At 47.1% G+C, this 26,642-nt stretch overlaps 2 protein-coding genes across 6 annotated transcripts in view; one reads left to right on the top strand and one right to left on the bottom strand.

Annotated features, from left to right (window-relative positions):
* The window catches only part of KRAS (KRAS proto-oncogene, GTPase), a 56,115-nt gene extending 36,393 nt beyond the window's left edge, over positions 1–19,722 (top strand). For 2 of the 5 annotated variants that reach the window (XM_028746190.2, XM_028746195.2), the window contains exons 4-6: positions 3,685–3,844; positions 13,099–13,222; positions 16,926–19,722. In XM_028746190.2, coding sequence (XP_028602023.1) covers positions 3,685–3,844; positions 13,099–13,218 — 280 coding nt within the window. In that variant the 3' untranslated portion in view covers positions 13,219–13,222; positions 16,926–19,722. Of the gene's footprint in view, positions 1–3,684; positions 3,845–13,098; positions 13,223–13,596; positions 13,598–16,925 lie in introns of all 5 variants that reach the window. The other 3 variants (XM_028746196.2, XM_028746193.2, XM_028746191.2) reach the window with 3 other exon arrangements.
* On the bottom strand, positions 19,721–25,797 carry ETFRF1 (electron transfer flavoprotein regulatory factor 1). Its single transcript, XM_028747476.2, has 3 exons — positions 25,708–25,797; positions 22,203–22,287; positions 19,721–22,095 (listed from the first exon to the last, which is right to left on the bottom strand). The coding sequence occupies exons 2-3, from the start codon at positions 22,245–22,247 to the stop codon at positions 21,880–21,882; spliced, it is 261 nt and encodes an 86-aa protein (XP_028603309.1). The 5' UTR covers positions 22,248–22,287; positions 25,708–25,797; the 3' UTR covers positions 19,721–21,879.
* Positions 25,798–26,642: the final 845 nt, after the last annotated feature.

Raw genomic sequence — 26,642 nt, 5'->3', positions numbered from 1 at the left:
CTAATTAAGCACACATATTTCTGGGGTAAACAAAACAGAACTACAAAGGAGTGCATTTGGCAACCCCTGAGGTCATACACAAGCAATACACGTGATAAGAAGGATGGCCAGGAAGACAGCGATCATTATCACCTTCAGGTGAGATCTGTTTCCTGGCCCTAAGATTAACACCCTAAGATTAACATATCAGAAAAGCTACATCAAAGAAACTTGCCCATTATCTTTATGGCCCAGGATGCCTGCCTGGCAAAGCAACTGGGCTGTGTACGTCAGTGTTTCCCAACCGGTGTTCCGCGGCACACTAGTGTGCCGCGAGACGTTGCCTGGTGTGCCGTGGGAGGGAGGCGGGCGAGTCGGGCGGCGAGGGGCGGCGGCGGCGAGGATCCGCGTCGAGCCGGGGGCGGCTCCGCGGTGGTGGTGCCGAGGTTTCTCTCTCCATTCTCCCCTCACACACACACACAGGAAATAACACAGGATCAGCTGACAGGACCCGGCCAATGGGGCGGCGGCGGGGCAGCGCGCGCAAAAGGGAGGAGCGCGAGACAGCGGACGAGGAGGAGGCCGGCATGTCCGGGCAGCAGCAGCAACAACAGCAGCAGCAACTCCCGGCGACGGCTCCTCAAGCCCCGGGCAACCCTACTCCCTCACCGGCCTCGGCCGCCCTCCTGCTCCACCCGCCGCCGCCTCCTCGGCCCCGCCGCCGCCCCCTCCTCCGCCCGCTATCGCCGCCACCACCACAACAGCCGCCGCCGCCTCAGCTGGGCCCATGCCTGCTGGGAGCGGCGGCAGCAGCAGCAGCGCCCCGGCGCCCTTCCCTCCCGGTGTGACGCTGCGCGCTGACGTCACGGGGCTGTAATGGTGGTGTGCCTCAAGATTTTTTTCATCAAACAAGTGTGCCTTTGCCCAAAAAAGGTTGGGAAACACTGGTGTACGTGACTTGTCAAGCAAGAGAAATGGGCAGTAGAGGAAATGGCCAGAGATGCAGAGGGTTGTGAGATTTGGTCAGAAATGATTGTCAGTGTATCAAACCCAGTCAACACAATGCATTCATCGTGGACACAATGGCTTGATGCATATTTTATAATTCCTCATAGTAATCCCACCTGACCCCATACTCTGGAGATTTGCCCTCCTACAGTGAGGTGAGCGTGTGAGAGCATGACACCCTCTACCTGAAATGTTCCAGTGCTGAATCTCTGCAGGGTCTCCCACATAAGGATTTCCCCACAAGTAGTAAACAAGCGCACTGGCGACAGAGCGATGCATACTGGTGCAGTAGCTTTGTGCATGCAGGAAAAACCCGGAGAGCCGCTGCCAGTCAGTGCAAACAGTACTGAACTGGATGGACCCAAAGGTCTGGCTCCGGGTAAGGCAGTGTGTGTGTGTGTGTTTTTGTGTTTGTGTTGCTTTTGATTCCCCCCCCCCCCCTTGTTCTGCATAATATGTACATTGGCTCTAAGCAAATGCTCTCCGGTCCACCCCCCCCTTCAGCTGCCTTAAATGCATGCTAATTAGGCGGGTGTTGACTAGAAATGAGACTCTGTTGCGATTTGCGTCAAACGAAAGCCCATAAAGACTTGCCATGTGATTGCAGCAAACGCCCTCTTTAAAACTGCTCAGTTTGAAAGCAGCCCTTTTTTGAGTTATTTTTAATCCTGGCTCCAGAACCCACTGATTTCAGGATCTGTGTGGCGCTGTGAGAAGCCACACGGAGCGATCGTGAGAAGGCAGCTGTGGTTGTGTAACTTGTCCCCTCCCCCAGGTCATCATTCAGGTCCTCAGTTCTCCCCTGGGTCAGTCACAGTCTCTCGGCGGAGCCCGCACCACAGGGTCGCCGTGAGAACGAAACGGGGAGGGGGAGAGCCATGCGCGCTTGCCTTGGACACTTTGCAAGAAGGGCGGCCTGTAAACGTGACGATAGATGAATAAATACATTGTCAACAACCGCCTAGAGATTTTATTACGATCAAGCGTTGCAAAATGAAAGCTTGGGCCACAAGTCCACATGCGTCGGGCTTGTGACGTGGCTTCCCCACAGGAACAAGAGAGAGCCCTTCCCAATTTGTGTGCTTTGCTCTCTACACATGTTGTAAGACTGGCATTGCTCCCTGAAAGCAGGAAACCATGTTCTCCACCACCGAGGCGCATCGCACCACTGCATGCCTTCTCTTCTTGCTCTTAGTAAAGGTAAAGGGACCCCTGACCATTAGGTCCAGTCGCGGACGACTCTGGGGTTGCGGCGCTCATCTCGCTTTATTGGCCAAGGGAGCCGGCGTACAGCTTCCGGGTCATGTGGCCAGCAGGAATAAGCCACTTCTGGCGAACCAGAGCAGTGCACGGAAACGCCGTTTACCTTCCCGCCGGAGCGGTACCTATTTATCTACTTGCACTTTGACGTGCTTTTGAACTGCTAGGTTGGCAGGAGCTGGGGCCGAGCAACAGGAGCTCACCCTGTCGCAGGGATTTGAACCGCTGACCTTCTGATCAGCAAGCCCTAAGCTCTGTGGTTTAACCCACAGTGCCACCTGCGTCCCATTCTTGCTCTTAGGCCCTTTTAAAATGTGAGGTGTTTGTGTGGGGGGCGGGGGTGTTTATTGGGTGGTGGTGGTTGTTCTTATTTTGATTATGTACGTTGTGGTTTTATATTTTTATTTTATTGTGTGAACCGTCCAGTATAGTCGGTATAGAAATTCAATAAATTTGCCTCTCAACCACCTCCAGTCCAGTTAACATCCTGAGCTTCTACACACAACTCTGAACTGAGCTTGTGTCTGCCTCAATCAGTCTACCTAGTCCCTTTCTTTGTGCCTTCACTGTATGACTGTTGAAACACCTGAAACTTCTAAACACATCGTAAATAATAGGCTCTAAGGCAGCGGTTCTCAACCTGTGGGTCCCCAGATGTTGTTGGACTACAACTCCCATCATCCCTGAGCTCTGGCCTTGCTAGCTAGGGGTGATGGGAGTTGTAGTCCAACAACATCTGGGGACCCACAGGTTGAAAATGGCTGCTCTAAGGACACTTAAAGACTTTTATCTTTATTTGAAGTATAGAAATTCAATAAATAAATAATAATCACACTAAATGACCCTCGGGGTCCCTTCCAGCTCTACAATACTACAATCTCTGCTCAGTCACCAAGTTCTGTTGGGCGAATGCTGTTTACTGTCCCCTGTGTAAATAAGGCTCCTTGGTAGCTATGAGAAATACAGCATTTAGTGTGGACAGTCCAGCAACGTGGAACGTCCTGCCGATGGAAACCCACCAAGCATCCTTTTATATTTTTTGGCATTTTTTGAAGCCTTTCTTCAGGCAACGGGCCTTTGCCCTTGGATGAATGTTGTGACCGGGCACTTACTTATGACATTTTCTGCACTTGATATATTTTCTCATGTAAACTTGACATTTTATATTTGCTGTATGTAACCCTTTGTAGATGATTTTGTATGTGAGTTAGCAGTGTAAAAATAAAATGAAATAAATCAGTGAGCCCTGGAGATGGGCTGAATGCAGATGAAAAAACCTTGGTAGTAAACAAAACAGATGGATTTAAACAACTTGCTTCTTTTTCTTTTAAAAATCTCTCCCTTCAAAGAAGTAACCGTGCCAACACCTCAAATATTACTTTGCTCTAAAGTGGTCTCTCGCTCTTCTCTTATTCCCCCCCCCCCGCCCCTCCACAGGGAACAAATAAAAAGAGTGAAAGATTCTGAAGATGTCCCCATGGTGCTAGTAGGAAACAAATGTGACTTGCCTTCGAGAACCGTAGACACAAAACAAGCTCAGGACTTAGCTAGAAGTTACGGAATTCCTTTCATCGAAACCTCTGCGAAAACGAGACAGGTAACATTGTGTGTGTGTGTGTGTGTGTGTGTGTGTGTGTGTGTGTTTTGTGTGTAAGAACAACCGTCCCCGGTTGAGGTTGAGAACAGAGTTTTCTGTTCGAATAAAGAGTAGGATTCCTAGTACCTGCAGGTCCATGTTCCTGGGAGATCCTGCATCTCTCTCTCTCTCTGAATATGGTTTCTCCCCAGGATAGCCGAGATTCAAGAAAGCCGGCAGAGTCACGTTCCATTTTATTTGACTCTCAAGAGCCAGTTTGTACATCTGAGGTCCCACCTGCAGCCTACGCCTAAAGCAGTATCGCACCACTTTAGCCAGTCGTGGATTCCCCCAGAGAATCCTGGGAAACTAGTTTGTTTCTGGTGCAAGGAACTGTAGCTCTGCCAGGTGAAAACTACAGTGTTCAAGAGTCTCTGGGGGAATCCATGATTGGCTAAAGTGGTGTGCTGCTGCTTTAAAATTAAAACTTCAAAATCTGTGTGTGTGTTCTATGTAGCTTCCCCTTTTTTAAAAAAAATAAAGAAAAAAACCACCCTGGAGGTTACACTGGATGGTGGTGGTGAACTTTCCACAAATTCCTTATGGGAAATAGACGTGATGATGCCTCTGTGTCTGGATTTTACCACCTCAGACTCACATCACCCGAATGCCAAGGCCAAGAACAGAATCCAGGACAAGAACCCATATACAAGCATGCAGTTTGACTTCTCCAAGCATATATCCTTCTTTTATTGCGCTAAATAAGTCCCAGAGCAGCACTTCCCTGGTAGCCTGGTCTTCAAATTCGGAAAGGCATTGGGTTCAGAGGTCTGACTCTGCAACCCTTGCGATCCCTTTAAGATGCTGAAATAATTTGTCTGGCGTGAATTCGTAGGAACATCTGGTACATTCTAAGTGGCAGGATGTTGCAGCTGAAGCCTTCTCTGAGTTATTTTTAGTCGTTTTCATAACGGCAAGAGTTATCTGAACGTTTCTCTCCAGCTGCGCAGGCCGTGGATTGTCGGGGGACAGTAAGTGCCCCGATTAACAGTTTCCCTGAACACGCATAAGCACATGCTGAGTAATACTGGAATTGCAAACTGCCTGTGTGGGATCTCTTAATGTTCATAAGGTATCGAAGCTAAAAATCGAAATAAGGACTAGAGAATAGTAGCAAGCGCTGCTTTGCATCCATTTTTAAATGGTTTTCACATCCTCTCACCTCAGTAATTGCCTGACCTTAATGCAGAAATCCCTTTCCCCCTGTATTCCTTTTCACCGAAAATAAATGTTCAGAAATCCACTGTATGTTTGGAATGTGTCCAAGGCTGTGAGTACACACTGCACAAAATGCAAAATTCGCCCTGCAAGAACTGGAAGCGCGAGAACAGGCAGCATCTAGGCCTCATGGTTTTTTAGGAAACGGTTTGAAAAGGAAACCCCCGGGCGGTGTTTTTACTGAACGGAACAGGGGCTTCTATGATTCACGCAGCTGCATGCTCATGATCCAGAGAAGAACCTGGCTGGATTTCTTCACATAGCAAGTCCCTCCTTCCCTCTGCATCCACCTGGTTCCAGCTTGGCATGCAGTGTGTCACTTTAGATGCTGCTGCTTGCGAGAGAAAACGCCTGTAAAAAGCAGGGGAGGGAGGAGAGAAGGATAGCAGTATCTGCTCTGACTTCTGCCAGATGTGTGCAGACAATTCTCCTGCCTCCCAAGTGTTATCCTCCTTCCTTTAGTGGGGAAAGATGAAGGATGTTGCCGTGGGATGGTTGAGGGCATCATCCCTTTGCCCAGGAGCCCCACTTGCACAGGAGAACGCAGGAGGCTCCAGCTCAGGAAGCCCCTTCTTTACTTCTTGCCTTCTCCTCTTAGCATCAAATACCGTATTTTTTGCTCTATAAGACTCACTTTTCCCCTCCTAAAAAGCAAGGGGAAATGTGTGTGCGTCTTATGGGGCGAATGCAGGCTGCGCAGCTATCCCAGAAGCCAGAACAGCAAGAGGGATCACTGCTTTCACTGTGCAGCGATCCCTCTTGCTGTTCTGGCTTCTGAGATTCAGAATATCTTTTTTCTTGTTTTCCTCCTCCAAAAACTAGGTGCGTCTTGTGGTCTGGTGCATCTTATAGAGCGAAAAATACGGTAATTGCAGAATCGGAAGAGACCCCAAGGGACATCTTTGGGTTGCCTTCTTTCCCCTGGGCTTTGGTAAATAAAACTCATACTTGAGTATACTTTGAAAGCAAATTATAGTGCTATGGATGTGCACATGACTGTCTTCAGAAAACGAGAGCACAGGTCACTGCCTCAAGGAGCTTACAATCTAAAATTTGACCTGTGTGCTTCCTTCCTTTGCGCGCATAGCTTTTGAGTCCTGTTTGCAGTGCAGAATACAGCCCTGGATATATTTCATATGGCTATGGTTACCTAGCCTGTGTGCATCATTTGTGGTTTTTTTGTTTTCCAATCGTTGCGAAGTTGCTGGGCTTAAATCTCTGCTTGCTTAAAAAAACAACAACAACGTTGACTTTGCTCTGCATTACAATCGACTTGCTCTGCTCTTCTAAGAGCCTGTGATTTCCACTTCACCCTTGATTCATTTCCTTCAGGCCTTTTTAAAGAGCTGCATCAATGTATTATACCCCAAATCACAGTTGGTTGACTCGGTTCTAAATAGGCGAAGTTGCTTTTGCTGTTTGGGACTAAACATATTTACCTGGCATCCTTGGACACCTGCCATGGCCCTGATGGGCACTCGCCAACACTGAAGCCTGTCTTGTGCCCACCCCCTCCTTCTGTGGTTGGCAGGGGGCAACTACGAGCCGCCACAAAGTTTTCTGCAGTGGTCCTAAGATCACACCCCCACTGTCCATTTCAAGCGCACTGTGTTCCACAAAGAATCCTGGGAACTGTGGTTTGTTAAGTGTGCAGGGGATTGTAACCCTGTGACTACAGTTCGCCAGATGCTTTGGAGCAAGCCACGACTGCTAAAATGGTATAAAATTCCTTTAAATGTGTGGCGTGAATGATTCTGTTCACATGGCTTAGGACCTATGCCATAAACTAGTTTCTGTACCCATTGAAAGGTATTTTATCCCATCCCAAACGTGTGGCACACTTAGTGGTAAGGGGCAGGCTAATTACTATAAAAAGGTAAAGGGACCCCTGACCGTTAGGTCCAGTCGTGGACGACTCTGGGGTTGTGGCACTCATCTTGCTTTGTTGGCCGAGGGAGCCGGGTCATTTGGCCAGCATGATGAAGCCGCTTCCGGCGAACCAGAGCAGCGCACGGAAATGCCGTTTACCTTCCCGCTGGAGCGGTACCTACCGTATTTTTCGCACGATTGGACGCACCGGACCATAGGACGCACCTAGTTTTTTTGGGGGGAAATAAAGGGGGAAAAAATTCCCTTTATTTCCCCCCAAAAAGCAGGTCAGGGAAACCAAACCAGGTCGAGGAACAGCGGGATAGTGGCGCTGCGCCTCCCTGCTGTCCCCAGAGCTTGTGGGGCTGGCTGATGTCTGCCTAGCGGGCGGGGCGCTCTGCTTCAGGGCGCCCCACCCGCCGGGCGGCAGGCTGCTATCCGCAGCTTGGGGAGCCTTGCGGGGAACTGCTGCAGGGCTCCCCACGCTGCGGATGTATGCCTGGCGCGAGGGGCGCTCTGCTTCAGGGCGCCCCACCCGCCGGGCGGCAGGCTGCTATCCGCAGCTTGGGGAGCCTTGCGGGGAACTGCTGCAGGGCTCCCCACACTGCGGATGTATGCCTGCCGCGAGGGGCGCTCTGCTTCAGGGCACCCCACCCGCCGGGCGGCAGGCTGCTATCCGCAGCGTGGGGAGCCTTGCGGGGAACTCCTGCAAGGCTCTCCACGCTGCGGATGTGTTCCCGAAGCGCCGGGCGCTCTGCTTTCAGGGCGCCCGACGCTCCGGGAAGCAGGCTGCTATCCGCAGCGTGGGGAGCCCTGTGGGGAACTGCTGCAGGGCTCCGCACGCTGCGGATGTCTGCCCGGTGCGAGGGGCGCTCTGCTTCAGGGCGCCCCTCGCGCTGGGCGGCAGGCTGCTATCTGCAGCGTGGGGAGCCTTGCGGGGAACTCCTGCAAGGGTCCCCACGCTGCGGATGTCTACCCGAAGCGCCGGGCGCTCTGCTTTCAGGGTGCCCGACGCTCCGGGAAGCAGGCTGCTATCCGCAGCCTAGACACGCTAGTGGAGCGCTGCATTAATCCCGAAGCTTGGGGCGTGCGGAGCTCAGCGCGCCCCAAGCTTCTGGGTGCCGGCAAGCTCTCCGCTAGCCCCAAGCTTCGGGATTAATGCAGCGCTCCGCTAGCCTTGGGAGAGCTGGGTCTCCCATGGCTAGCGGATAGCTTCCTGAAGCCTGGAGAGCGAGAGGGGTCGGTGCGCACCGACCCCTCTCACTCTCCAGGCTTCAGCGAAAGCCTGCATTCGCTTCATAGGACGCACACACATTTTCCCTTGCTTTTTAGGAGGGAAAAAGTGCGTCCTATGGTGCGAAAAATACGGTATTTATCTACTTGCACTTTGATGTGCTTTCGAACTGCTAAGTTGGCAGGAGCAGGGACCGAGCAATAGGAGCTCACCCCGTCACGGGGATTTGAACTGCCGACCTTCTGATCGGCAAGTCCTAGGCTCTGTGGTTTAACCCACAGCGCCACCCACATCCCTGCTAATAACTATGGGTTGGAGTAAAAACCCAAGGAACCTAGTATCCCCATCTCTACTGGTGTTTTCCAAGAACTCAGGATCTAGCCATTTACCCATCATCTCTCCCACTTTCTAGCATTTAGAAATACCTGTACTCTTAAGAGGACGTATCATATGCTGGGAATGCTGCCATAAGCACACAGATAACACCATTCCTGATTTTTTCCAATCTCTTCTAAAAAAAAACAAACCAGCCATCTCAGTTACACAGCTGGCTATAACAAATGTCTCTTCTTCTTTGGCGATCCCTCGTAGCCGAGTAAGATTGTCTTCCATAAACACGGTTTTAAGAATGAGTCCGCAGGTGACTGTGGAGGCCAATTCTGGATCTACACATCCTTCCACAGTGGGGACAGGGTTTGCCAAGCGTGCCTTCTTCCTCTTAGCACATTTCTCCCTTTCGTCCTGAGTTCAAAGGTCTTCAAAGTCCATAACACCTTTGGTAAAGGCTGTTCTCCAACTGGAGCGCTTGCAGGCCAGTGTTTCCCAGTTGTCAGTGTTTCTACCACAATTTTTTAGGTTTGCCTTGAGAGAGTCTTTAAACCTCTTTTGTTGACCACCAGCATTACACTTTCCATTTTTAAGTTTGGAATAGAGTAGCTGCTTTGGATAATCAGGCATCCGCACATGACTAGTCAAACGGCTATAACTATAACAAACATCTAATGTGCTCTGACACACATAACAGACTCCCCCTGTCAGCTTTTCTGTAGCTAAGCAATAAAGTGCAGGCCGTGAGGTTCTGCACCCCCTCTAGCCCCATACTTTTGGGGCATAAATCCCCCAACTTTTAACTGCATCTGGCGGTTCCATTAGAAACAGTAATTCGCTGGGAGTTGTGGGACTGTGAGAGGCAGTTCCCAGAATTCTTTGGGTGAAACAGTTTGCTTTAAATACCGTATTTTTCGCTCTATAAGACGCACCAGACCACAAGACGCACCTAGTTTTTGGAGGAGGAAAACAAGAAAAAAAATATTCTGAATCTCAGAAGCCAGAACAGCAAGAGGGATCGCTGCGCAGTGAAAGCAACAATCCCTCTTGCTGTTCTGGCTTCTGGGATAGCTGCGCAGCCTGCATTCGCTCCATAAGACGTACACACATTTCCCCTTACTTTTTAGGAGGGAAAAAGTGAGTCTTATAGAGCAAAAAATACGGTATATGGTTATGTATGCAGCTTGGATTATCTTTACTGTGTAGTTCCCCCTCGTGTGGAGAGAATGGGAAATTACGGTGACAATTTCTTTTTTCCTTCCTTTGAAAACTAGTGTTCGTTTTGAGGGATCTGGTAGATTTTTTGTTTGTGGGGTGGGCGGGAATATAGTTTTCCAGTAGAGCAGAGATGGGTATCATCACCCTGAGCTATGGCTCCTCCTATATTTATTTTCCCTTTCTTCAGTAGCATGGTTGCTTTTTTAAAAAAATTGCAGCTTACTGCTCTTTGTGTGTGCTGAGGAGGGATTTGATGTAAGAGAGAAAGGCATGGGAAAGGTGGTTTTTTTTTGGGGGGGGGGACAATTCCACACAGATGGGGGGTAGCAAGAGAGAAAGGTGGTTACTCAAGGGAGCAGGAGAGTTTTGGGTGGCTGAGGGTGATGGAGCTGGAGGAGTAAAAAGCCACAAACAGAGTGATATCTGGATGTGGGAGCAGATCGAGAAGGGAAAAACATGGCTGCAGAATGGGGCCATAGGAAGCTGGGAAGAGGAGTTTGTGCTGGATCTGGGACTGCAGGGACATGGCTTTAGGAAAGATGGAGGAGCAATACAGCTCAGTGCAGGAGAATCTGTTCGAGCATGCAGACGGTCCCAGGCAGTGTTAGATATATATCTAGGCACTAAATGGCTCCTTAAATCGAGGTTGCAGTTGCCAAAATGGAATGTCTAGTTGCCATTTTTGGACAAGACGGCTCTAAAATCTTATTTTTCATACAATGGACTGACTGTGTTAAACATCTGGCTAGTTCAGATGACATCCTTCAGCTCGCTTAAGAACTCTGAGCACTTACTCTTTTTCTTAATGGTGACACACCGACCATTCATAACGTAAGAATATTCTTCACAGCTGTGAGCAGAACACAGTGGGGTGGGGTAAGTGAAGACAAGCTACAGCAAAGCGTTTTGGTTCCTGAAATCCATCCCGATTGTGCAGATAAAATATAACGGATAGAATTCTACAGGATGGGGTATTAGTGTGTGAAAACAGCCCAGATCCAACGATCCCCCGGCATGAACCTCCAGGTGGAGGAGATGTCAGGTGCCAAGGCATCTTCACTTGGTCGCAAGTGGCCGGTAGCCAGGTGCAAAATGCGCCTGGCGCCTGGCTAATTTCGATCACTGGTCCCAGGTTCAATCCCCAGCATCTCCAGGTAGGACTGGGAGAGACCTCTGTCTGAAACCCTGGAGAGCAGCTGCCAGTCAGTGCAGACAACACTGAGAGCTCAATAGACCTGACTCAGCATGAAGCGTTTTCCTCTGTTCCAGTGGCAAATGTTGCAGCCTTTTTCTTTGGACTCAAGCTCTGATCAGCTCCTACCAGCACAGCCAGTCCTGTCAATGGCGACGGGAGTTGCAGAGCAGCAGCAGCAGCAGCAGCATCCTGGGGGCCACCGATGAGCAAACCCTGTTCTAGAGGAAGCCCCTTCCTCTTGTGCTCCCTTTCTAGTCTCCATAAAATTGTCGGGAAGCACATGCATGCCTTTGTGTATGTGTTTCCGTGTGAAAAACCTCTCCTATGTTGCAATGCTCGCCTGTAGCAAAACTGCCACTTCCGTGTTTCCTGTGGGAGACAAGCAAAGTTTCAACAACTTACTCAAATGCTTCCCCTGTGTGGCTGGCTCTTTAAAAACCTTTTCCCCCAAGCTCTGCTTCTTCTTCTTGTGGTGAACTGCTTTGCCTCAAACGGGCTTCTCTCTAGTCAATCTTTCGCCTTCTTTGGTGTTGATCTCTTTCTCCATCTTGTCTGCATTGCTGAAACAAAATCACAACTCCTGCTTTCGGTGATCGGGATGGAGGCAGTGGGCCCAATTGCCTTGAAATGGTTCCTGAGGGACCTCCTTTGAAATGAGCTGGGGGGGGGTGGATACACAGTCAATGAAAATTGTTGTCCACCCTCCCCGCATTCTCCCTCCCCAGGGGTTTTGGGGAGGAGACCTTCCCAGGTATTGGGCCCTTTCGGGAAGTGAATGAACTAGCATCTCGAATAATCGTGGCAATCAAAACAGTTGGATCGGATGGGTGCGCTTCTGCTTATGGAAAATTTCCTGTGCTTTTCTTCTTCTTTCTCTTATTGCAAGATGGGGATGTGACTGTTTAGCTCAGAACCTCACAGATGGCTTTCTGGGGAGCCTCAGAATTTCCTCGCTGTTTGGTGCAGCAGACGAACATTCTTGATACTGATCTTTCCCTCTGCCATGCGCGGCCATAGGGCAGTGCTGAATTCATTCCTGGGTGCATACACTGCATTCAAAACAGCGCCAGGGTGAGGCCTAACAAGCCTGGCCAGTGTCTTGCACTAACTGTTTGTGACTGCCCTTATTTGACTTAATTTGGCCCACCAACCCCTTCCATCCAAACGACTCGCGACTGCAGCTTAAGCAAACTTCCAGTCATGCGATGTCACTTGTCATAGGTTCATCTTTAAAGGCAGTATGTATTTCCCTTACATTTTATGCACCTCAATCTCCCTACAAGGGAATCGAATGGAAAAACAGCAATACAAACTGTGGAAAATGTATGTGGAAAATATGTAGTATCCCCCCCCCCCCTTTTCGGCCTCGCCTGTCACCAGGTTTTTTGTCTCCAGAAGGCTGGTGAAGTTTGAATCTAGCCGCCGGGCTCAAAGTGGTTCTTCAAATCCCTGCCCAGAATCTTTGGCAAAGGACTCGGGTTCCTTGGCAGATGACGTCACATTGAAAGGGTTTCCTGAAGGGAAGAAATTTTAAAAATCCAGCTCCTAATGTATTTTTGAGAATAGAGGCTCTGTTGCCATTTGCCCCAAATGCTGGACACAAGCAAAGCTCTAAATCTTAGGAAATCGAGTGTGTTATCATCTAAACAGGTGTGAACGTGACGAATAAAGGGTCTGACTAACCTGTGATATTGTTGGGACTCCCATCATCCTTGACCATTGGCCAGATTTGCTGAGGTTGCTGAGAGTTGAAGTCCATCAACATCTGGAAGGCCACAGGTTAGCCACCCTTAGTCTAGATCAGGGTTTCCCAAACTTGGGTCTGCAGCTGTTTTTGGACTACAACTCCCATCATCCCTAGCTAGTCAGGGATGATGGGAGCTGTAGTCCAAAAACAGCTGCAGACCCAAGTTTGGGAAACCCTGATCTAGATCCTTAAGGACTGGTATATTTTGATATCAGAAATAATGAATATGGGATTGTACCTAAAGCATTTTCCCCACATGTAGCTAGGTATCTTGCCCCCAGCTCCCACGCTGCTTTTCTTAGGAGTTTAGCTGCTAATTTCCAGTTTTCCTCTGACGCCTGGGCCCCCACCCTCTTCATCCCGGTTAACCAAAGCTGGCTTTAAAGGAGTTGTGTTTTACAATGCAGAGAGTGGAGGATGCATTTTATACATTGGTGCGAGAGATCCGCCAGTACAGATTGAGAAAAATCAGCACAGAAGAAAAGACTCCTGGGTGCGTGAAAATTAAAAAATGCCTTTTAATGTGACAGGGTAAGTTTTGTTCTTGTTTAAGAAGAAAAGAAAAAAAGTTCAGCGGGGGGGAAAAATCTGATCACCAATACGAATCAAATCTAACTTGCAAACTTCTCTTTGGTGATTCCAGTAATTTCAAATTGATTGTAAGTATCAGCCAATCTGTTTTACTGTCACCACCCTCCTTTAAGAATATAAAGGTTTTTCTCTGTGGTTTCAGCTGTGGATGAACTTGTACGGTGCATTGAGAATGCGCCTTTCTCTTTTGGAAACCCCTTTCTGGTGGGCCAGGAAATTTAGAAACAGACTTTGTTTGGAGCCAGTTCACAGAAGGCTGCAAACTCCTTGGCCCTTGAATGTTCAACACTTGATTTTGCTCTCAGCCATATCAGGGTGAGCGGCCTCCATGCCTTCTATTTCTGTGTGCCCCCAAAGGCCCTTCTCTCGTTCTCTTCCCTTAGCAGAATGGAACAAGCTGAGTCGTGCACAGTTGCCCCGGTTAAAGGCTGCTTTCTTTAGAATTGTGGGCCGAAGCCCACGTGTCTGCCGTGATTCTGGCAAAGGTCAACTTATACGATCCAGGGTTCAAAGAACAAACCACTCAACTTTTGACGTCTGCCCCTCGAAAACAGATAACACATGCTTACCCGCTCAGACTTAGGAATATTCGCTGATTAGTTCTGCTAACGAATCCAGCGCAGTGTTCTCCCGGGAGATTGTGCCCCTCTCTTGAACGCAGCAGAAGGGCATTTCTCGATTTCAGCTAGCCTTGCTTCACACCTTGAGTGGTTTTGCCTGGTGGGATGCATCCTTAAACTCCGATTATGAGCTCTTGTTTGCCAGGAGAGGTGTGTGTAGAAACTAGTGTAAGGAAAAGGTAAAGGGACCCCTGGCCATTAGGCCCAGTCGTGGCCGACTCTGGGGTTGCGGCGCTCATCTTGCTTTGTTGGCTGAGGGAGCCGGCGTACAGCTGGAGCCGGTCATGTGGCCATTATGACTAAGCCGCTTCTGGCGAACCAGAGCAGCGCATGGAAATGCCGTTTACCTTCCCGCTGGAGCGGTACCTATTTATCTACTTGCACTTTGATGTGCTTTCGAACTGCTAGGTTGGCAGGAGCAGGGACCGAGCAACGGGAGCTCACTCCGTCGCGGGGATTCGAACCGCCGACCTTCTGATCGGCAAGTCCTAGGCTCTGTGGTTTAACCTGCGTCCCAATAAACTAGTGTACAAAGGGGAAATTGACATTTCTTGCTGTGCCCACTTCTGCCTATGGTCTCTCCCGCCACGGGTGTGTGCCCCCGCCCCCAAATGTTGCTCAGAAGGTAAACTTTCATAGGGTCTCGCTCCATGAACTGCTAATAAGATGCAAGGAAGACAGGCGTTGTCTTCGTGATAAATTGGATGGGGGATTATTACCTGGAAAGGTGAGCTCTTATTATTATTACAGTGGTACCTCAGGTTACATACGCTTCAGGTTACAGACTCCGCTAACCCAGATATAGTGCTTCAGGTTAAGAACTTTGCTTCAGGATGAGAACAGAAATCGTGCTCCGGCGGCACGGCGGCAGCAGGAGGCCTCATTAGCTAAAGTGGTGCTTCAGGTTAAGAACAGTTTCAGCTTAAGAACGGACCTCCGGAACGAATTAAGTACTTAACCTGAGGTACCACTGTATTTGGCGATCACTCATAGCTGAGTAAGATAGTCTTCCATAAACACGGTTTTAACAATGAGTCCGTAAGCAACTGTGGAGGCCAATTCTGGATCCACACATCCTTCCACAGTTGGGACATTGGAAAAGTGAGCATTGCCAACCTCACTCATGAAGGCAACGGGACCCCGCTTTGCGTTCTCGACCGCTGGTCAACCATGAACATAGCTGTCAACTTTTCCCTTTTCTTGCGAGGAATCCTCTTCAGAATAAGGGAATTTCCCTTTAAAAAAGGAAACGTTGACAGCTATGACCATGAAAAGGAAACTGAAGGCTGTGACAAACGAGGACTTTGGGGACGGTCCAATATAACAGAGCTGCCATCAGATGGTATAACTAGGTTGGCTCAAGTTAGCCAATCTCCTGAGATGAGATGGTTAATATAGAACTGTTTATGAGGAAGAAGATGTATACGAAACCAAACTTGATGTAAGCATGTTCCCGTTCTCTGATGCAAACAGAGCGGGATACTTCATTGGGTGATGGTTTCTGGTTGGCTAGCCTGAGAGCAGATTTGATGTGACAGTGAAAAAGTGTTTTCTACCCTCCAATGATGCCCCGTTGAAGCATCAGAAATGTAACATCCGAGGAACAGGATGAGCTTCCTTACATGAGATGGTTTCATGGGAGTGATAGAGAGGTCTTGCTGGCATAATCAGTTTGACATGTCAGCAGAATGAATGGACTGATGAGACTTAAATTGAGGTATGTTTCCCTTTTAAAAGAAAAACTTTAGTCTTCCTTTGTGTGCTTGCTTCTTTCATTGGTGTTATTTTTAACACGCTCTCTGTCTTGCAGACGTGTTCTTGGTCTTGTTTGCTTTGTACTTATGACTTTTGGATGAATAGAATAATAATATAATGTGGGTGCAATGGGACTAGTAGGATTTTTCTGGGTATAAAAGACCCCATTTCACTGTCATTTCCAGCTGTACAACTTTCTTTCTTTTTAGTTCAAATACAGACCTCCTGTAATGTTTCCAACAGCAGTAAATTGCTGCTTTGATTACGGTATTTGTTTCAATATTTTTTTTAAAAAAAGTGATTTTTGCCTATAAAAGACCTGAGACCAGTGTTTCACCAGTGATTTTTGCCTTGTGGATATTTGAACTGCCTGCAGTATGATCTCTGCACACACCAGTAACTACATTTATGGACACAATGGTCTCCCACCATCTTGGATTAAACAATCGAGGACGGTGGCACCCATCTTTGATAGTACGATAATATACACCCAGTGGTAATATTTTGCCTCAGAAATATTACTTCAGTTGAGAGCATCAGGTACCTAGGATAAGAGAGGGGAAACCTGATGTAAAATACACAGACAAGACAAAACTCTTGAGATGAAACTGTTTTGTTTTCTTTCTATTTATTTTATTTACAAAAATATTTTTAGGCTTTCAATTCATATCAACTATCTAGGTGGTGTACAACAATATATACAAATAGCAGGACACATAAAATACTATAAGAACAATACAAAATAATGATTTTATCGTTAGAACTGGGAAAACAATACTATTAAATGCATTTTATGCACATTTTGTCCCAGCTACATAGCAGTTTGTGTGAGTGATGTTCTCACTCATTATTTAGATACATCATAGAACTCTTTTAATTATTTTGTCCCAAATGAGGTAGAAAATATGGACAGCAAGAGACACAGATCCTTAAAAGTTGCAAATATGGGAAACCATGCTTCAAACCTCTTAGTCCTGAGTGTGAAGAGATATATTGGCTAATTGAATCCTCAAAGAGGAGCAAGTCCCTTGAGCAAGAATCACACCTAGGCCACTATCTGTAAAAAATAAAATAAATCCTCTCTCAGCTCTTCAGAAAACATGATAAAAGTGCACAAGTACCAACGATTGTTCAGTTTCTCATGACTATTAAAAAGATGACTGCCTTATTGAAATTGCTCATAGCATTTTCATTAACTAAATGAAACCCCGGCCAATTCAAGTGAAAAGGCGTCATTTGGTATTAAAAGGTCTGACATTTCTTTGCAGGGCGTTGACGATGCCTTCTACACATTAGTCCGGGAAATCCGAAAACACAAAGAGAAGATGAGCAAAGACGGCAAAAAGAAGAAAAAGAAGTCGAAGACAAAGTGTATAATTATGTAAATGCAATTTAACCCTTCGTCCTTAAGGTGTACGTCGGTAAAACGTGATTCATTTTTGTACCATTACACTAAATTATTAGCACACACGTTTCTAGCATTACTTTAAAACAGACACCTTCCCTCTCTCCCTGCTTTGTGAACCCATCGGATGCCTTTTCTGGATGCTTGCGTTTAAGTGACAGTGGAAAGCATTCCTAAAGTGCCAGTATTCCTGGAGTTTCGGTTCTTGAACCTAGCGATGCCTGTGATTAATTAAGAACACCCGAGAACATTTTATCCGGTGGTATTTGGGTGCATGCGAAACTTGCTAATGTCTTCTGATTCCCCCACCTACTCCTCCTTTCTTTTCTTAGGAAGTTGTGACTGGCTGCTGCTGCTGCTGTTTTTGCAGGAACTGCCTTACTAGTAGGATTGCCTCTGCTTGGGGTAATTGTTTCCCGGGGTTGGGGTGGGAGTCCCTTCATCCAAGAGCAGGAGGGGTGAACGAGAAGACGGGATGCTTCTGGTGGCACTCCCTTCCCTGTTACATCCCATGGATTTCCTCCTTGGACATAGGTTGGAGGAGAAGGAGGAACAGGTATCTCATTTGAATTACCGTATTTTTAGCTCTATAAGACGCACCTAGTTTTTGGAGGAGGAAAACAAGAAAAAAAATATTCTGAATCCCAGAAGCCAGAACAGCAAGAGGGATCGCTGCGCAGTGAAAGCAGCAATCCCTCTTGCTGTTCTGGCTTCTGGGATAGCTGCGCAGCCTTCATTCGCTCCATAAGACGCACACACATTTCCCCTTACTTTTTAGGAGGGAAAAAGTGAGTCTTATAGAGCAAAAATATGGTATCTAGGGCATGGTGAGGGCTGAGAGGGCCAATAGCAGCGGTTGAGCCACAGAGGCCCTGTGTAAAGTTTTGAGTTCCTGTTGAAATGCAGCACTTTAGACCCTGGTGATTTCCAGGAACAGGGCGTTCCTGAGCAGGCGAGGACCATGACATGGTGGGATCGGGGGCTCTGCACTATACAGAGAGTTGAGCAGAAGCAATCTGGTTTTTATGACCACGGGAGGCCTGCTGCAGGCGAGGAAAATGGACCTCAAGTTGTCACAAGAGGGGAGATGGGAAACCTTCCACCTATGCATGGACCAATGTACTGTATTAGGGGTGCAAGGATCAAGAGCTCCTCAGGACTCAACATTTAGGGAGAGATGGTTCTTGTGGGAAAAGTGGTAGGAGAAGAAGCCCCTTTCAGATGTGGGATGCTAGAGCTGGCTGAGTTGGCAACAGCCCCAGGAGTAGCCAACATTGTACCCTTCAGCTGTTGGACTCCGAAACCCATCATCCCTGACCAGTTCCAGCCAGCATGATGGGAGTTGTAGTCCAGCATCATCTGACTCTTGCGGTTGCCGGGGTAAAGGTGATGGGCATCAAGCCTAGGACAGCACCTTGCCTGAAGCTGTTCCTGGGTCTTTGTTAGAAAACCAAGGTGGTTAACCTGCAGCCTCCCAGGTGTTGCTGGACTCAAATGCCCATCAGTCCCGGCGAAAATGGCCAGTGGTCAAGGATGATGGGAGTTGTTGGGAATACAATGTCTGGATGGCGACAGCTTCCCTGTCCCTGTGGTATATAAGGCAACCAGGGCGGGGAGATCTCCAACTTATTTTCCGCTGTGTTTGTGATAAAAGGACTGATCGGCGCAAGTGATCCTGGTTTTCCAACACACTTTTCCCCCAAAAGGTTTTGGTTCTGCTGACTGCAATATTGATAACACCTCCTTAGCCTTCCTTATGTATAATTTCTGCTTTGGGCCACTGTTGTAGCGTTTCCAATCAACTTGAATGAATGTAAGGATTGCGGGCTTTTCACAGAAGCAAGTTTCTTTCCCCCACCCCTCCCAACCTCACTTACCCAAGGCAGTTTGCCGTGGGTCACGCTTAAAAATCTAACTATTTTTTTCTATTAAAAGTGAAAATGTAAAAAAAAAGAGGAGGAAAATTCAAATTGGATTGATTTGTTGAAATGAGCCATCTCTGCCTTTTGGCTAAGATCAAGTGTGTGCATATAGAATATACACGGGGGGAATTTCACAAAAGCGTTGAGGTGCCAAGAGTAGCGTTTTGTTTTGTCTTTTGGAAGATGATGTCAGAATCAATGAACAGCAGTAACTTGGTGGGCTGTGCCCTTTAGGCTGTACAGTTTTCCCAAACCTGCCTAACAATTTAATTTAATTCCACTGTCATGTTTTTATGTTGAAAATAAGCCTCCTTCCCACCCTTCGTCTCTCTCTCGAGTGCCAAATCTCCTACTAGGAACTATTTCTTAAAATGCAATGTGTTTACCTAAAATGTATTTTAACTATTTTTGTATAGATAAACTAAAAAAAAATAAGAAAAATACATGTTTTGTACATTGTGCTTTTTGTTTTCATTTGAGGCAAAATATATGCAATGTGACCCAGGTGATGGACATTTTTTAGGGGGCGGGGAGAACCGCCCCCCAGTGTTTATTTCAATCCTGTGACCTCGAAACATTAAGTCACACCTGAAGAATGACCACTGTTCATTTAAACCCTTGCAGATGTTTTTATCAGCAGCATGTGCTGTGAAGCGATATGAAATCTGTCAAGTTTGTCACAAAACAACACTGCTCCTGTTGTAATTAATAAATAAAAAAGTCTGTGTTTCTACAGTTTGTTTTTTCCTCTCAAAAGCAGAATTTATTCATGTCCTGATTCTCTTCCATCATAGAACGGAAGGCATGTGGCTTACACACCCGGACACTTCCCAAACCCAGACTTGCTTCGCTTCAGCGGGGGGTGACCTCATGTGCCATTATTATTTATTAAATTTCTTTGATCACCTTCTGTCCAAAGTCCTCAGGGCGGTTCACAGCAAAACCACAAAGTGAAAAACAAGACCAAAAGCAAAACAACACAAGAACCCCCCACTCCTGCAAACATTTAAAAGGATGTAAGACTGTTAATCAGCTCATGGCCTGGTTAAAAAGGAACATTTTCGCCTGGCACCTAAAGGTGAATATTGAAGGCACCAGGCGAGCCTCCCTGGGGAGAGCATTCCACAGACGGGGAGCCACTGCAGAGAAGGCCCCGTTCTCGTGTTGCCACCCTCCAGACCTCTTGAGGAGGAGGCACACGACAAAGGGCCTCAGATGATGATCTCAGGGTCCGGATAGGTTCATATGGAAAGAGGCGGCCCTTTAGATCATACCCTATAGTAGCTGTTTACAGAAGTGGTGGACAACCTGTTGCCTGACTCCAGCCTCCATCAGCCACAGCCAACCTGGGCTGTGTTCAGGGCTGATGGGAATTGTGGTTCACCTGGAAGGGTGTAGGTTCTGCACCTTTGGCATTTAAAAGGCCGTACTTCCTCTTTGTGAGCTTAAAAGTTGAAAACACAGGCAAACTAGGTGTAAAATCCAGCTTTGCTTTGCCCAGGATATGGGATTCTCTTTAACATAACACACAGTCAGCCGTACCTGTTCCCACCCTCTTCCCAAGCTCCTTATGCATACCTGATTTCAACTGTACTGGCTTCTGAGTAGGCGTGCACAAGACTGTGTTGGGTAACTAAATCCCAGCCACTCCTGCTCTCCCCACAGATCAGGCTAATCTCTCATTCTTGCCCACCTTCCCAAGATGGTAGCAGACCTTTTCAGTTCTTTGGGGGGAGAGGAGAGGCGCAAGGGTCCATCAGCATAGCTGTATGTCCAGCTGAACATGCAAGAGCAGTGGTTGTAGAAATTAGAATCGTAGAACTGTAGCGTTGGAAGGGACCTTCAGGGTCATCTAGTCCAACCCCCTGAAATTCAGGAATCTTTTTGCCCAACGTTGGGTTCGAACCCACGGCTCTGAGATTAAGCGTCTCGTGTTCTACTAACTCTGCTATTCCAGGTGAAATGAAGTGTCACTAACATAGAGGGAAAGTCTCCCCACCTCCCTTTTTAAATGCATAACTCTAGGAAAAAGGCTTAAACGATGGACATGTGTAGTTATGTACAGCAAAGCTCTTTTTGGGTGCTCTTTGGCCGCATCCTCAACACGGGAGCAAAGGCACACCAAACAGCCCCCCGCCTCTGATTCCACTTGCTTGCCCCCTGACATCTGAACACACAGCAGAAACATCTGTGTGGAGCTGGGGGGATGCATGTGCGAAGACTTCCCTGAAAATAATAATAATTATTATTATTTATACCCCGCCCATCTGGCTGGGTTTCCCCAGCCACTCTGGGCGGCTTCCAATAAAACACTAAAATACAATAACCTATTAAACATTAAATGCTTCCCTAAACAGGGCTGTCTTCAGATGTCTTCTAAAAGTCTGGTAGTAATTTTTCTCTTTGACATCTGGTGGGAGGGCGTTCCACAGGGCAGGTGCCACTACTGAGAAGGCCCTCTGCCTGGTTCCCTGTAACTTGGCTTCTTGCAGTGAGAGAACCGCCAGAAGGCCCTCAGCACTGGACCTCAGTGTCCAGGCAGAACGATGGGGTGGAGATGCTCCTTCAGGTATACTGGGCCGAGGCCATTTAGGGCTTTAAAGGTCAACACCAACACTTTGAATTGTGCTCGGAAACGTACTGGGAGCCAGTGTAGGTCTTTCAAGACCAGTGTTATATGGTCTCGGCGGCCGCAAATGTGGAATTGCATTCCTCCCCCACAGCCGGCTGCGAAAAGAGAACCACAGCAAGCATTGCTGAACTTCAGCTTAAAACAAAAAAACACATTACCTTCATTCAATAGGCAATCTATACTTTTTTTTAATTGTAGATCGGTTAACCCCCCCCCCCACTTTAACCTATGGCCTGGGCAATCGTTTCAAACCGCAATGCACATCATTTGCCATCCTCTTCGTAGTAACGCTGTTTCAGTGCTCGGTATTTCCTGAGGAAGTATAACGCCTCCAGCTCTTTCATGACAAACTCCCCTCGGGCAAGGAGTTCTTTGATTTTCTCAGGCTCCTTCACGTCCTTGTTTTTCAAGAACGCCGCCTTCAGCCGGGTCCGAAAGTAGTCCGCCCCTTTGGGGTATTCCTTTCCGAGGTACAGCAGCTTCAAAGCACACAACGCAAAAAAACAAAAAAGTTGAGAGTCACACAGGGCGCAGAACACGGGCAAAGCGTTTTGTTTGCACCTAGCTTCCGCTCCTCAGGACTTACATTTTTGTAAAGGTTCAGCACTTCGTATCTTAGCGGATTGGTCATGTTCAGTTCACGCACTTAACTCATGCGCGCTGGCATCAACCTGAAGAACAATCATTCGGAGATTAGCTGCATAATGAAGCCTGACTTAGGAACAGTGACTGGTGCTTTGGATGCTGGCAAACTGCTTGACACGACTCCTTGAGGATTTGATTGATTTCCTTCAGTTTTAGGGGCCATCTAGCCAAATGCAGAGGGATGCGGGTGGCGCTGTGGGTTAAACCGCAGAGCCTAGGGCTTGCCGATCAGAAGGTCGGCAGTTCGAATCCCCGTGACGGGGTGAGCTCCCGTTGCTTGGTCCCAGCTCCTGCCCACCTAGCAGTTCGAAAGCACGTCAAAGTGCAAGTAGATAAATAGGTACCGCTCCAGCGGGAAGGTAAACGGTGTTTCTGTGTGCTGCTCTGGTTCACCAGAAGTGGCTTAGTCATGCTGGCCACATGACCTGGAAGCTGTACGCCGGCTCCCTCGGCCAATAAAGGGAGATGAGCGCCGCAACCCCAGAGTCGGCCACGGCTGGACCTGACGGTCAGGGGTCCCTTTACCTAGCCAACTGCAGAAACCCATTCACTCCACAGCCCTTCCACTTCCGCAAGCCCCTAGTACAGCACAGCAGCCAGATGCAATGGGTGTCTTCCTTGCGCTTGCAAAATACCAGTATATTGTGCAGGCCCTAATGCAGCCACCATTATTATACTCTGAAACAGTTTTTCTTTTCTTTATTTTTTTACCAACAAGCAAAACCCAAACAGTGAAACCCCCCCAGACGGCTGATACATTGTGTATACATAATCATTAATAACATATTCAGATCGGCCATATGTACAATTCTATATACATTAACACTCCTTGCTGCACAAGGTTTATTTAACTTTTAACATTTTAACTGCCCCAAATTGTTCAAACCTACCCAAATAATTCAATATCTTCTCTAACCAATCCTTCTCTTTCTCACTGACCTTAAACCCTTTCATTCTGTGTATCTTCACAGTTAGATATTCTAAAATTATAATATTATTCAATTATTCAATTTTCCCCCTCCATTGGTTCACCCCTAGCTCTTCTGCATTTTTCCAATTACTCACTATATAACCTGTCTTGGTTGGTTGTGCTGGGTGGTACTGATGGGATTTACTTTGGCCACCCTCATGAGAAGAGAAGACTCCCTGGAAAAGATCCTGATGCTGGGAAAGATGGGGGGCACAAGGAGAAGGGGACGACAGAGGATGAGATGGTTGGACAGTGTTCTCGAAGCTACCAGCATGAGTTTGACCAAAGTGCGGGAGGCAGTGGAAGACAGGAGTGCCTGGCGAAGAGTCGGACACGACTAAACGATTAAACAACAACAAACATCTGCGCAGCTGCAGAGACTCTCCATCCCTGTTTCCAGGCTGTGGCTGCTGTCGAATGCTGACAACTTTTTGGAGCCACAGGTGAGAGCTGAGTGCAGGATGAGGACCAAAGGTGGATAAACTAACCCAGAAGGAGCATGATGTGTCCCTCCAACTGAGGTACTACCCTCTCCCCTAACACCTTATACACCCCATTTTCTACCTGCCTACTTATTTGATGACACCTAATGCACTAATTGAAAAGCAGGGGCTTTACAGTCCACTCACTTACAATCCTATAAATGTCTATTTCGTCATAATTTCCATTGGGCTCCATGGAGTTAACAATCTGCTCCCACTTAACCTAAAACAGCTGGTGGCAACCTAGCTCACTCCCCGTGCCCAGAGACTCAGCCCAAGCCCTAAAATGGATCATTTCACTGAAGCATTGCAAAACTACTTAAGAAACAAACCTGCCCTTGCTTTTTACGACTAAGGTGAGGCACCGAGTAGCTTTGATACTGCATTTTGCTGTTTTAACTGGTGTTATATTTACAGAATTGTCAAATGTTGGTTGAATGGTTCTTTCTCCCAAGCTCCTAACTAGAACAAAGCTTGAAATAAACTATCTAAAGATGAAGGTCACCTTCCACCCCACCCCAGAACCTTTCCAGAGCAAATAGTTCTTGTCTATTTTAGTACGAGAGAACAAGAGAGTGGAAGTTATTCTGGAGTAGTTAAATCAGTAAGAAAAGGGTATATAAACCTGCAATTTAAATGATTAAAACTGCATTTTTTATTTTGGTAACGTTAGGATTTATTTTGTTTAATTGGACCACTTTTTCTTTTAAGTAGTAGAGCAGAGTGTTCTGTATTGCAGGATATATTATTATCAACAACGTGATATATTAAGGAACACCTGTAGCCAGTGCTTTTTTTCTGGGAGGACGCAGGGGTACGCACACCCCTAAACATTTTGTAAATCTAAGTTTGGCCTCATTGAGGGGCAGTATTTCAATATGAGTAGGAAAATGAGAGTACCCCTAAACATTTTTTAAGGGGGAAAAAAGCACTGCCTGTAGCTCATCTGAAGCAAAACACCAAATTGTCCTACAATATAAATACACAGAGTTTCCAACTGGTTGGTTGGGGACAACACAGCATAAATCCGCTCCTCTGCCTTTCTCAAAGAGTTTTGATCTGCAGAAGTCAACACCTGAAGGGTTTTCCTGGCATGGGAACTAATAACTATTGTTGTGCAATGTTCAGGGTGTTGAACTAAGCCCCGGAAGAACCAGCTTCGCTTCCCTGCTCTGCCGTGAAGCACTCTGGGTGACCTTGGGCCGGCTGCCAGCGCCACCCACCTACCTCAAAGGGTTGTTATGAGGATCAAATGGGCCTGAATGAAAAATAAAATAAAAATCCTATACTGCCTTGAGATAACTTGGCCTGGGGGGAAAGAAAGCAAACAGCCACCTGCTCATTGCTTCTGTGAAAGGAGCAGTTTCATGAAGAGCAGTCCCTCAAGTTTGCAACCCTATGGGCATAGCTGTCAACTTTTCCCTTTTCTTGCGAGGAATCCTAAAAAAGGGAAACGTTGACAGCTATGCCTATGGGGCAGGAGCAGTCAAAAGAGGTTTAAAATGGGAGAATTTTTGCAAGTGCAGCTTTTCTCATTTTTGCAAGGAAAGCTACTCCCCCCACCCAAGAATATCTTAAAGGTACAAAATAGAGTTAAAGGGGGAGAATTTTTGCAAGGGCAGCTTTTCTCATTCTTGCAAGACAAGCAGTCCACCTCCCACTCCAATAATAAATAATAATAATATTTATACCCCACCCTCCCCAGCCAAGACCGGGCTCAGGGCGGCTAACACCAAATATAAAATTGATTGAAATACAGCTTAAAAAACAAGATTAAAATACAACATTAAAACATTAAAATGCAGCCTCATTTCAGTCTTAAAAACTCTTAAAGGTACAGGAACCTCTTTTTTTGCACTTGGTCAAGGTAGAAACTTCCCCACTTTCTTCTCTCCCCACAACTTTTACAAAGCAGGCAGCCCAAATCCCGACCCCCATCCCCCACCCAATACAGAAGCTTTGGGTGGGATAATAATTATGTACACTCTATTTACCTTCACAGCCCATGGCTTGCTAGCCTGCCCAGCTGTTGGAGAGGCGGGGCGTAGCAAAAGACCACTGCGCCTGCGCGGGAGTTTCAAGAGGCGGCGGGGTCGGTTGTGGGCTCGGAGCCTCCTAGTGCGGCTGCGCGGGATTGCAGGAAAGGTACTGGGCAGCGTAGAGATATGAAAGGTGTAGAGTAGCACACGCTGATTTCTGCAGTGTCACTTCTATTCTCCCCACGGAAGCAGGTTCCGCTCAGTTCAGTGTGTTTAAATGTTCTAACATGGGAATCCAGCTTCTTATAGCAATGCCTCCTTTCTCATACACTGGGGGGGGGGGGGACTCCAGCTTTGAGAATTATTAAATTCCTTAACCAGCATTTTCAACTTTGCTGTTTCATAATGGGGAAAAAATGAATCACAAAACAAATGTGTATCAAATATCCAAATGTTTGCCCCCCTAGTGGGTAGTATTTCTCAATATCATTTATGAATATTATCATTAGTCGTCTGATATGTAAAAAAAAAAGTCTACGCAACTTACAAAGATTTAAAAACATAGAATAATAGAATTATTGGGAGGTGATGATTATTTAGCAGATTAATTGCGCTGCGGAAAGCGTGCTGGGGAGACCACACGTTCAGGAAACAATGAAGAAACGCAAAAATAACTTTTGCTTGGCTTTAATTACAAAACCAAAACCCCCTCTTACGTTAAATTACATTGCATCTATAAGTATGACCCATTAACCAGGGTACTGAGAGAGGTACATGCTGCTGTTTACATACTATACCCAATTGTTGACACAGCTTAAATTAACACAACTTAACAGGAACTGCTATACTGCTTCACAGCTGTAAAACTAGGTCATGATATTTACTCTGCTCCTTAAAGAGATACACATCTTGTGAAACAATAACGGACCTTAATATTCAAAGAAACCATT

This window comes from Podarcis muralis, chromosome 10 (genome assembly GCF_964188315.1).
Source record: "Podarcis muralis chromosome 10, rPodMur119.hap1.1, whole genome shotgun sequence".
Classification (NCBI taxonomy): Eukaryota; Metazoa; Chordata; class Lepidosauria; order Squamata; family Lacertidae; genus Podarcis; species Podarcis muralis.
This window is presented reverse-complemented; position numbering and strand designations above follow the sequence as displayed.

Bases quoted from the DNA above. Each gene is read 5' to 3' on its own strand.
- ETFRF1 (XM_028747476.2), bottom strand. From the start codon at position 22,247: ATGACCAATCCGCTAAGATACGAAGTGCTGAACCTTTACAAAAAT. The intron at 22,096-22,202 runs GTAAGTCCTGAG...TGTGCTTTGAAG, and splicing joins TGCTGAACCTTTACAAAAAT to CTGCTGTACCTCGGAAAGGA.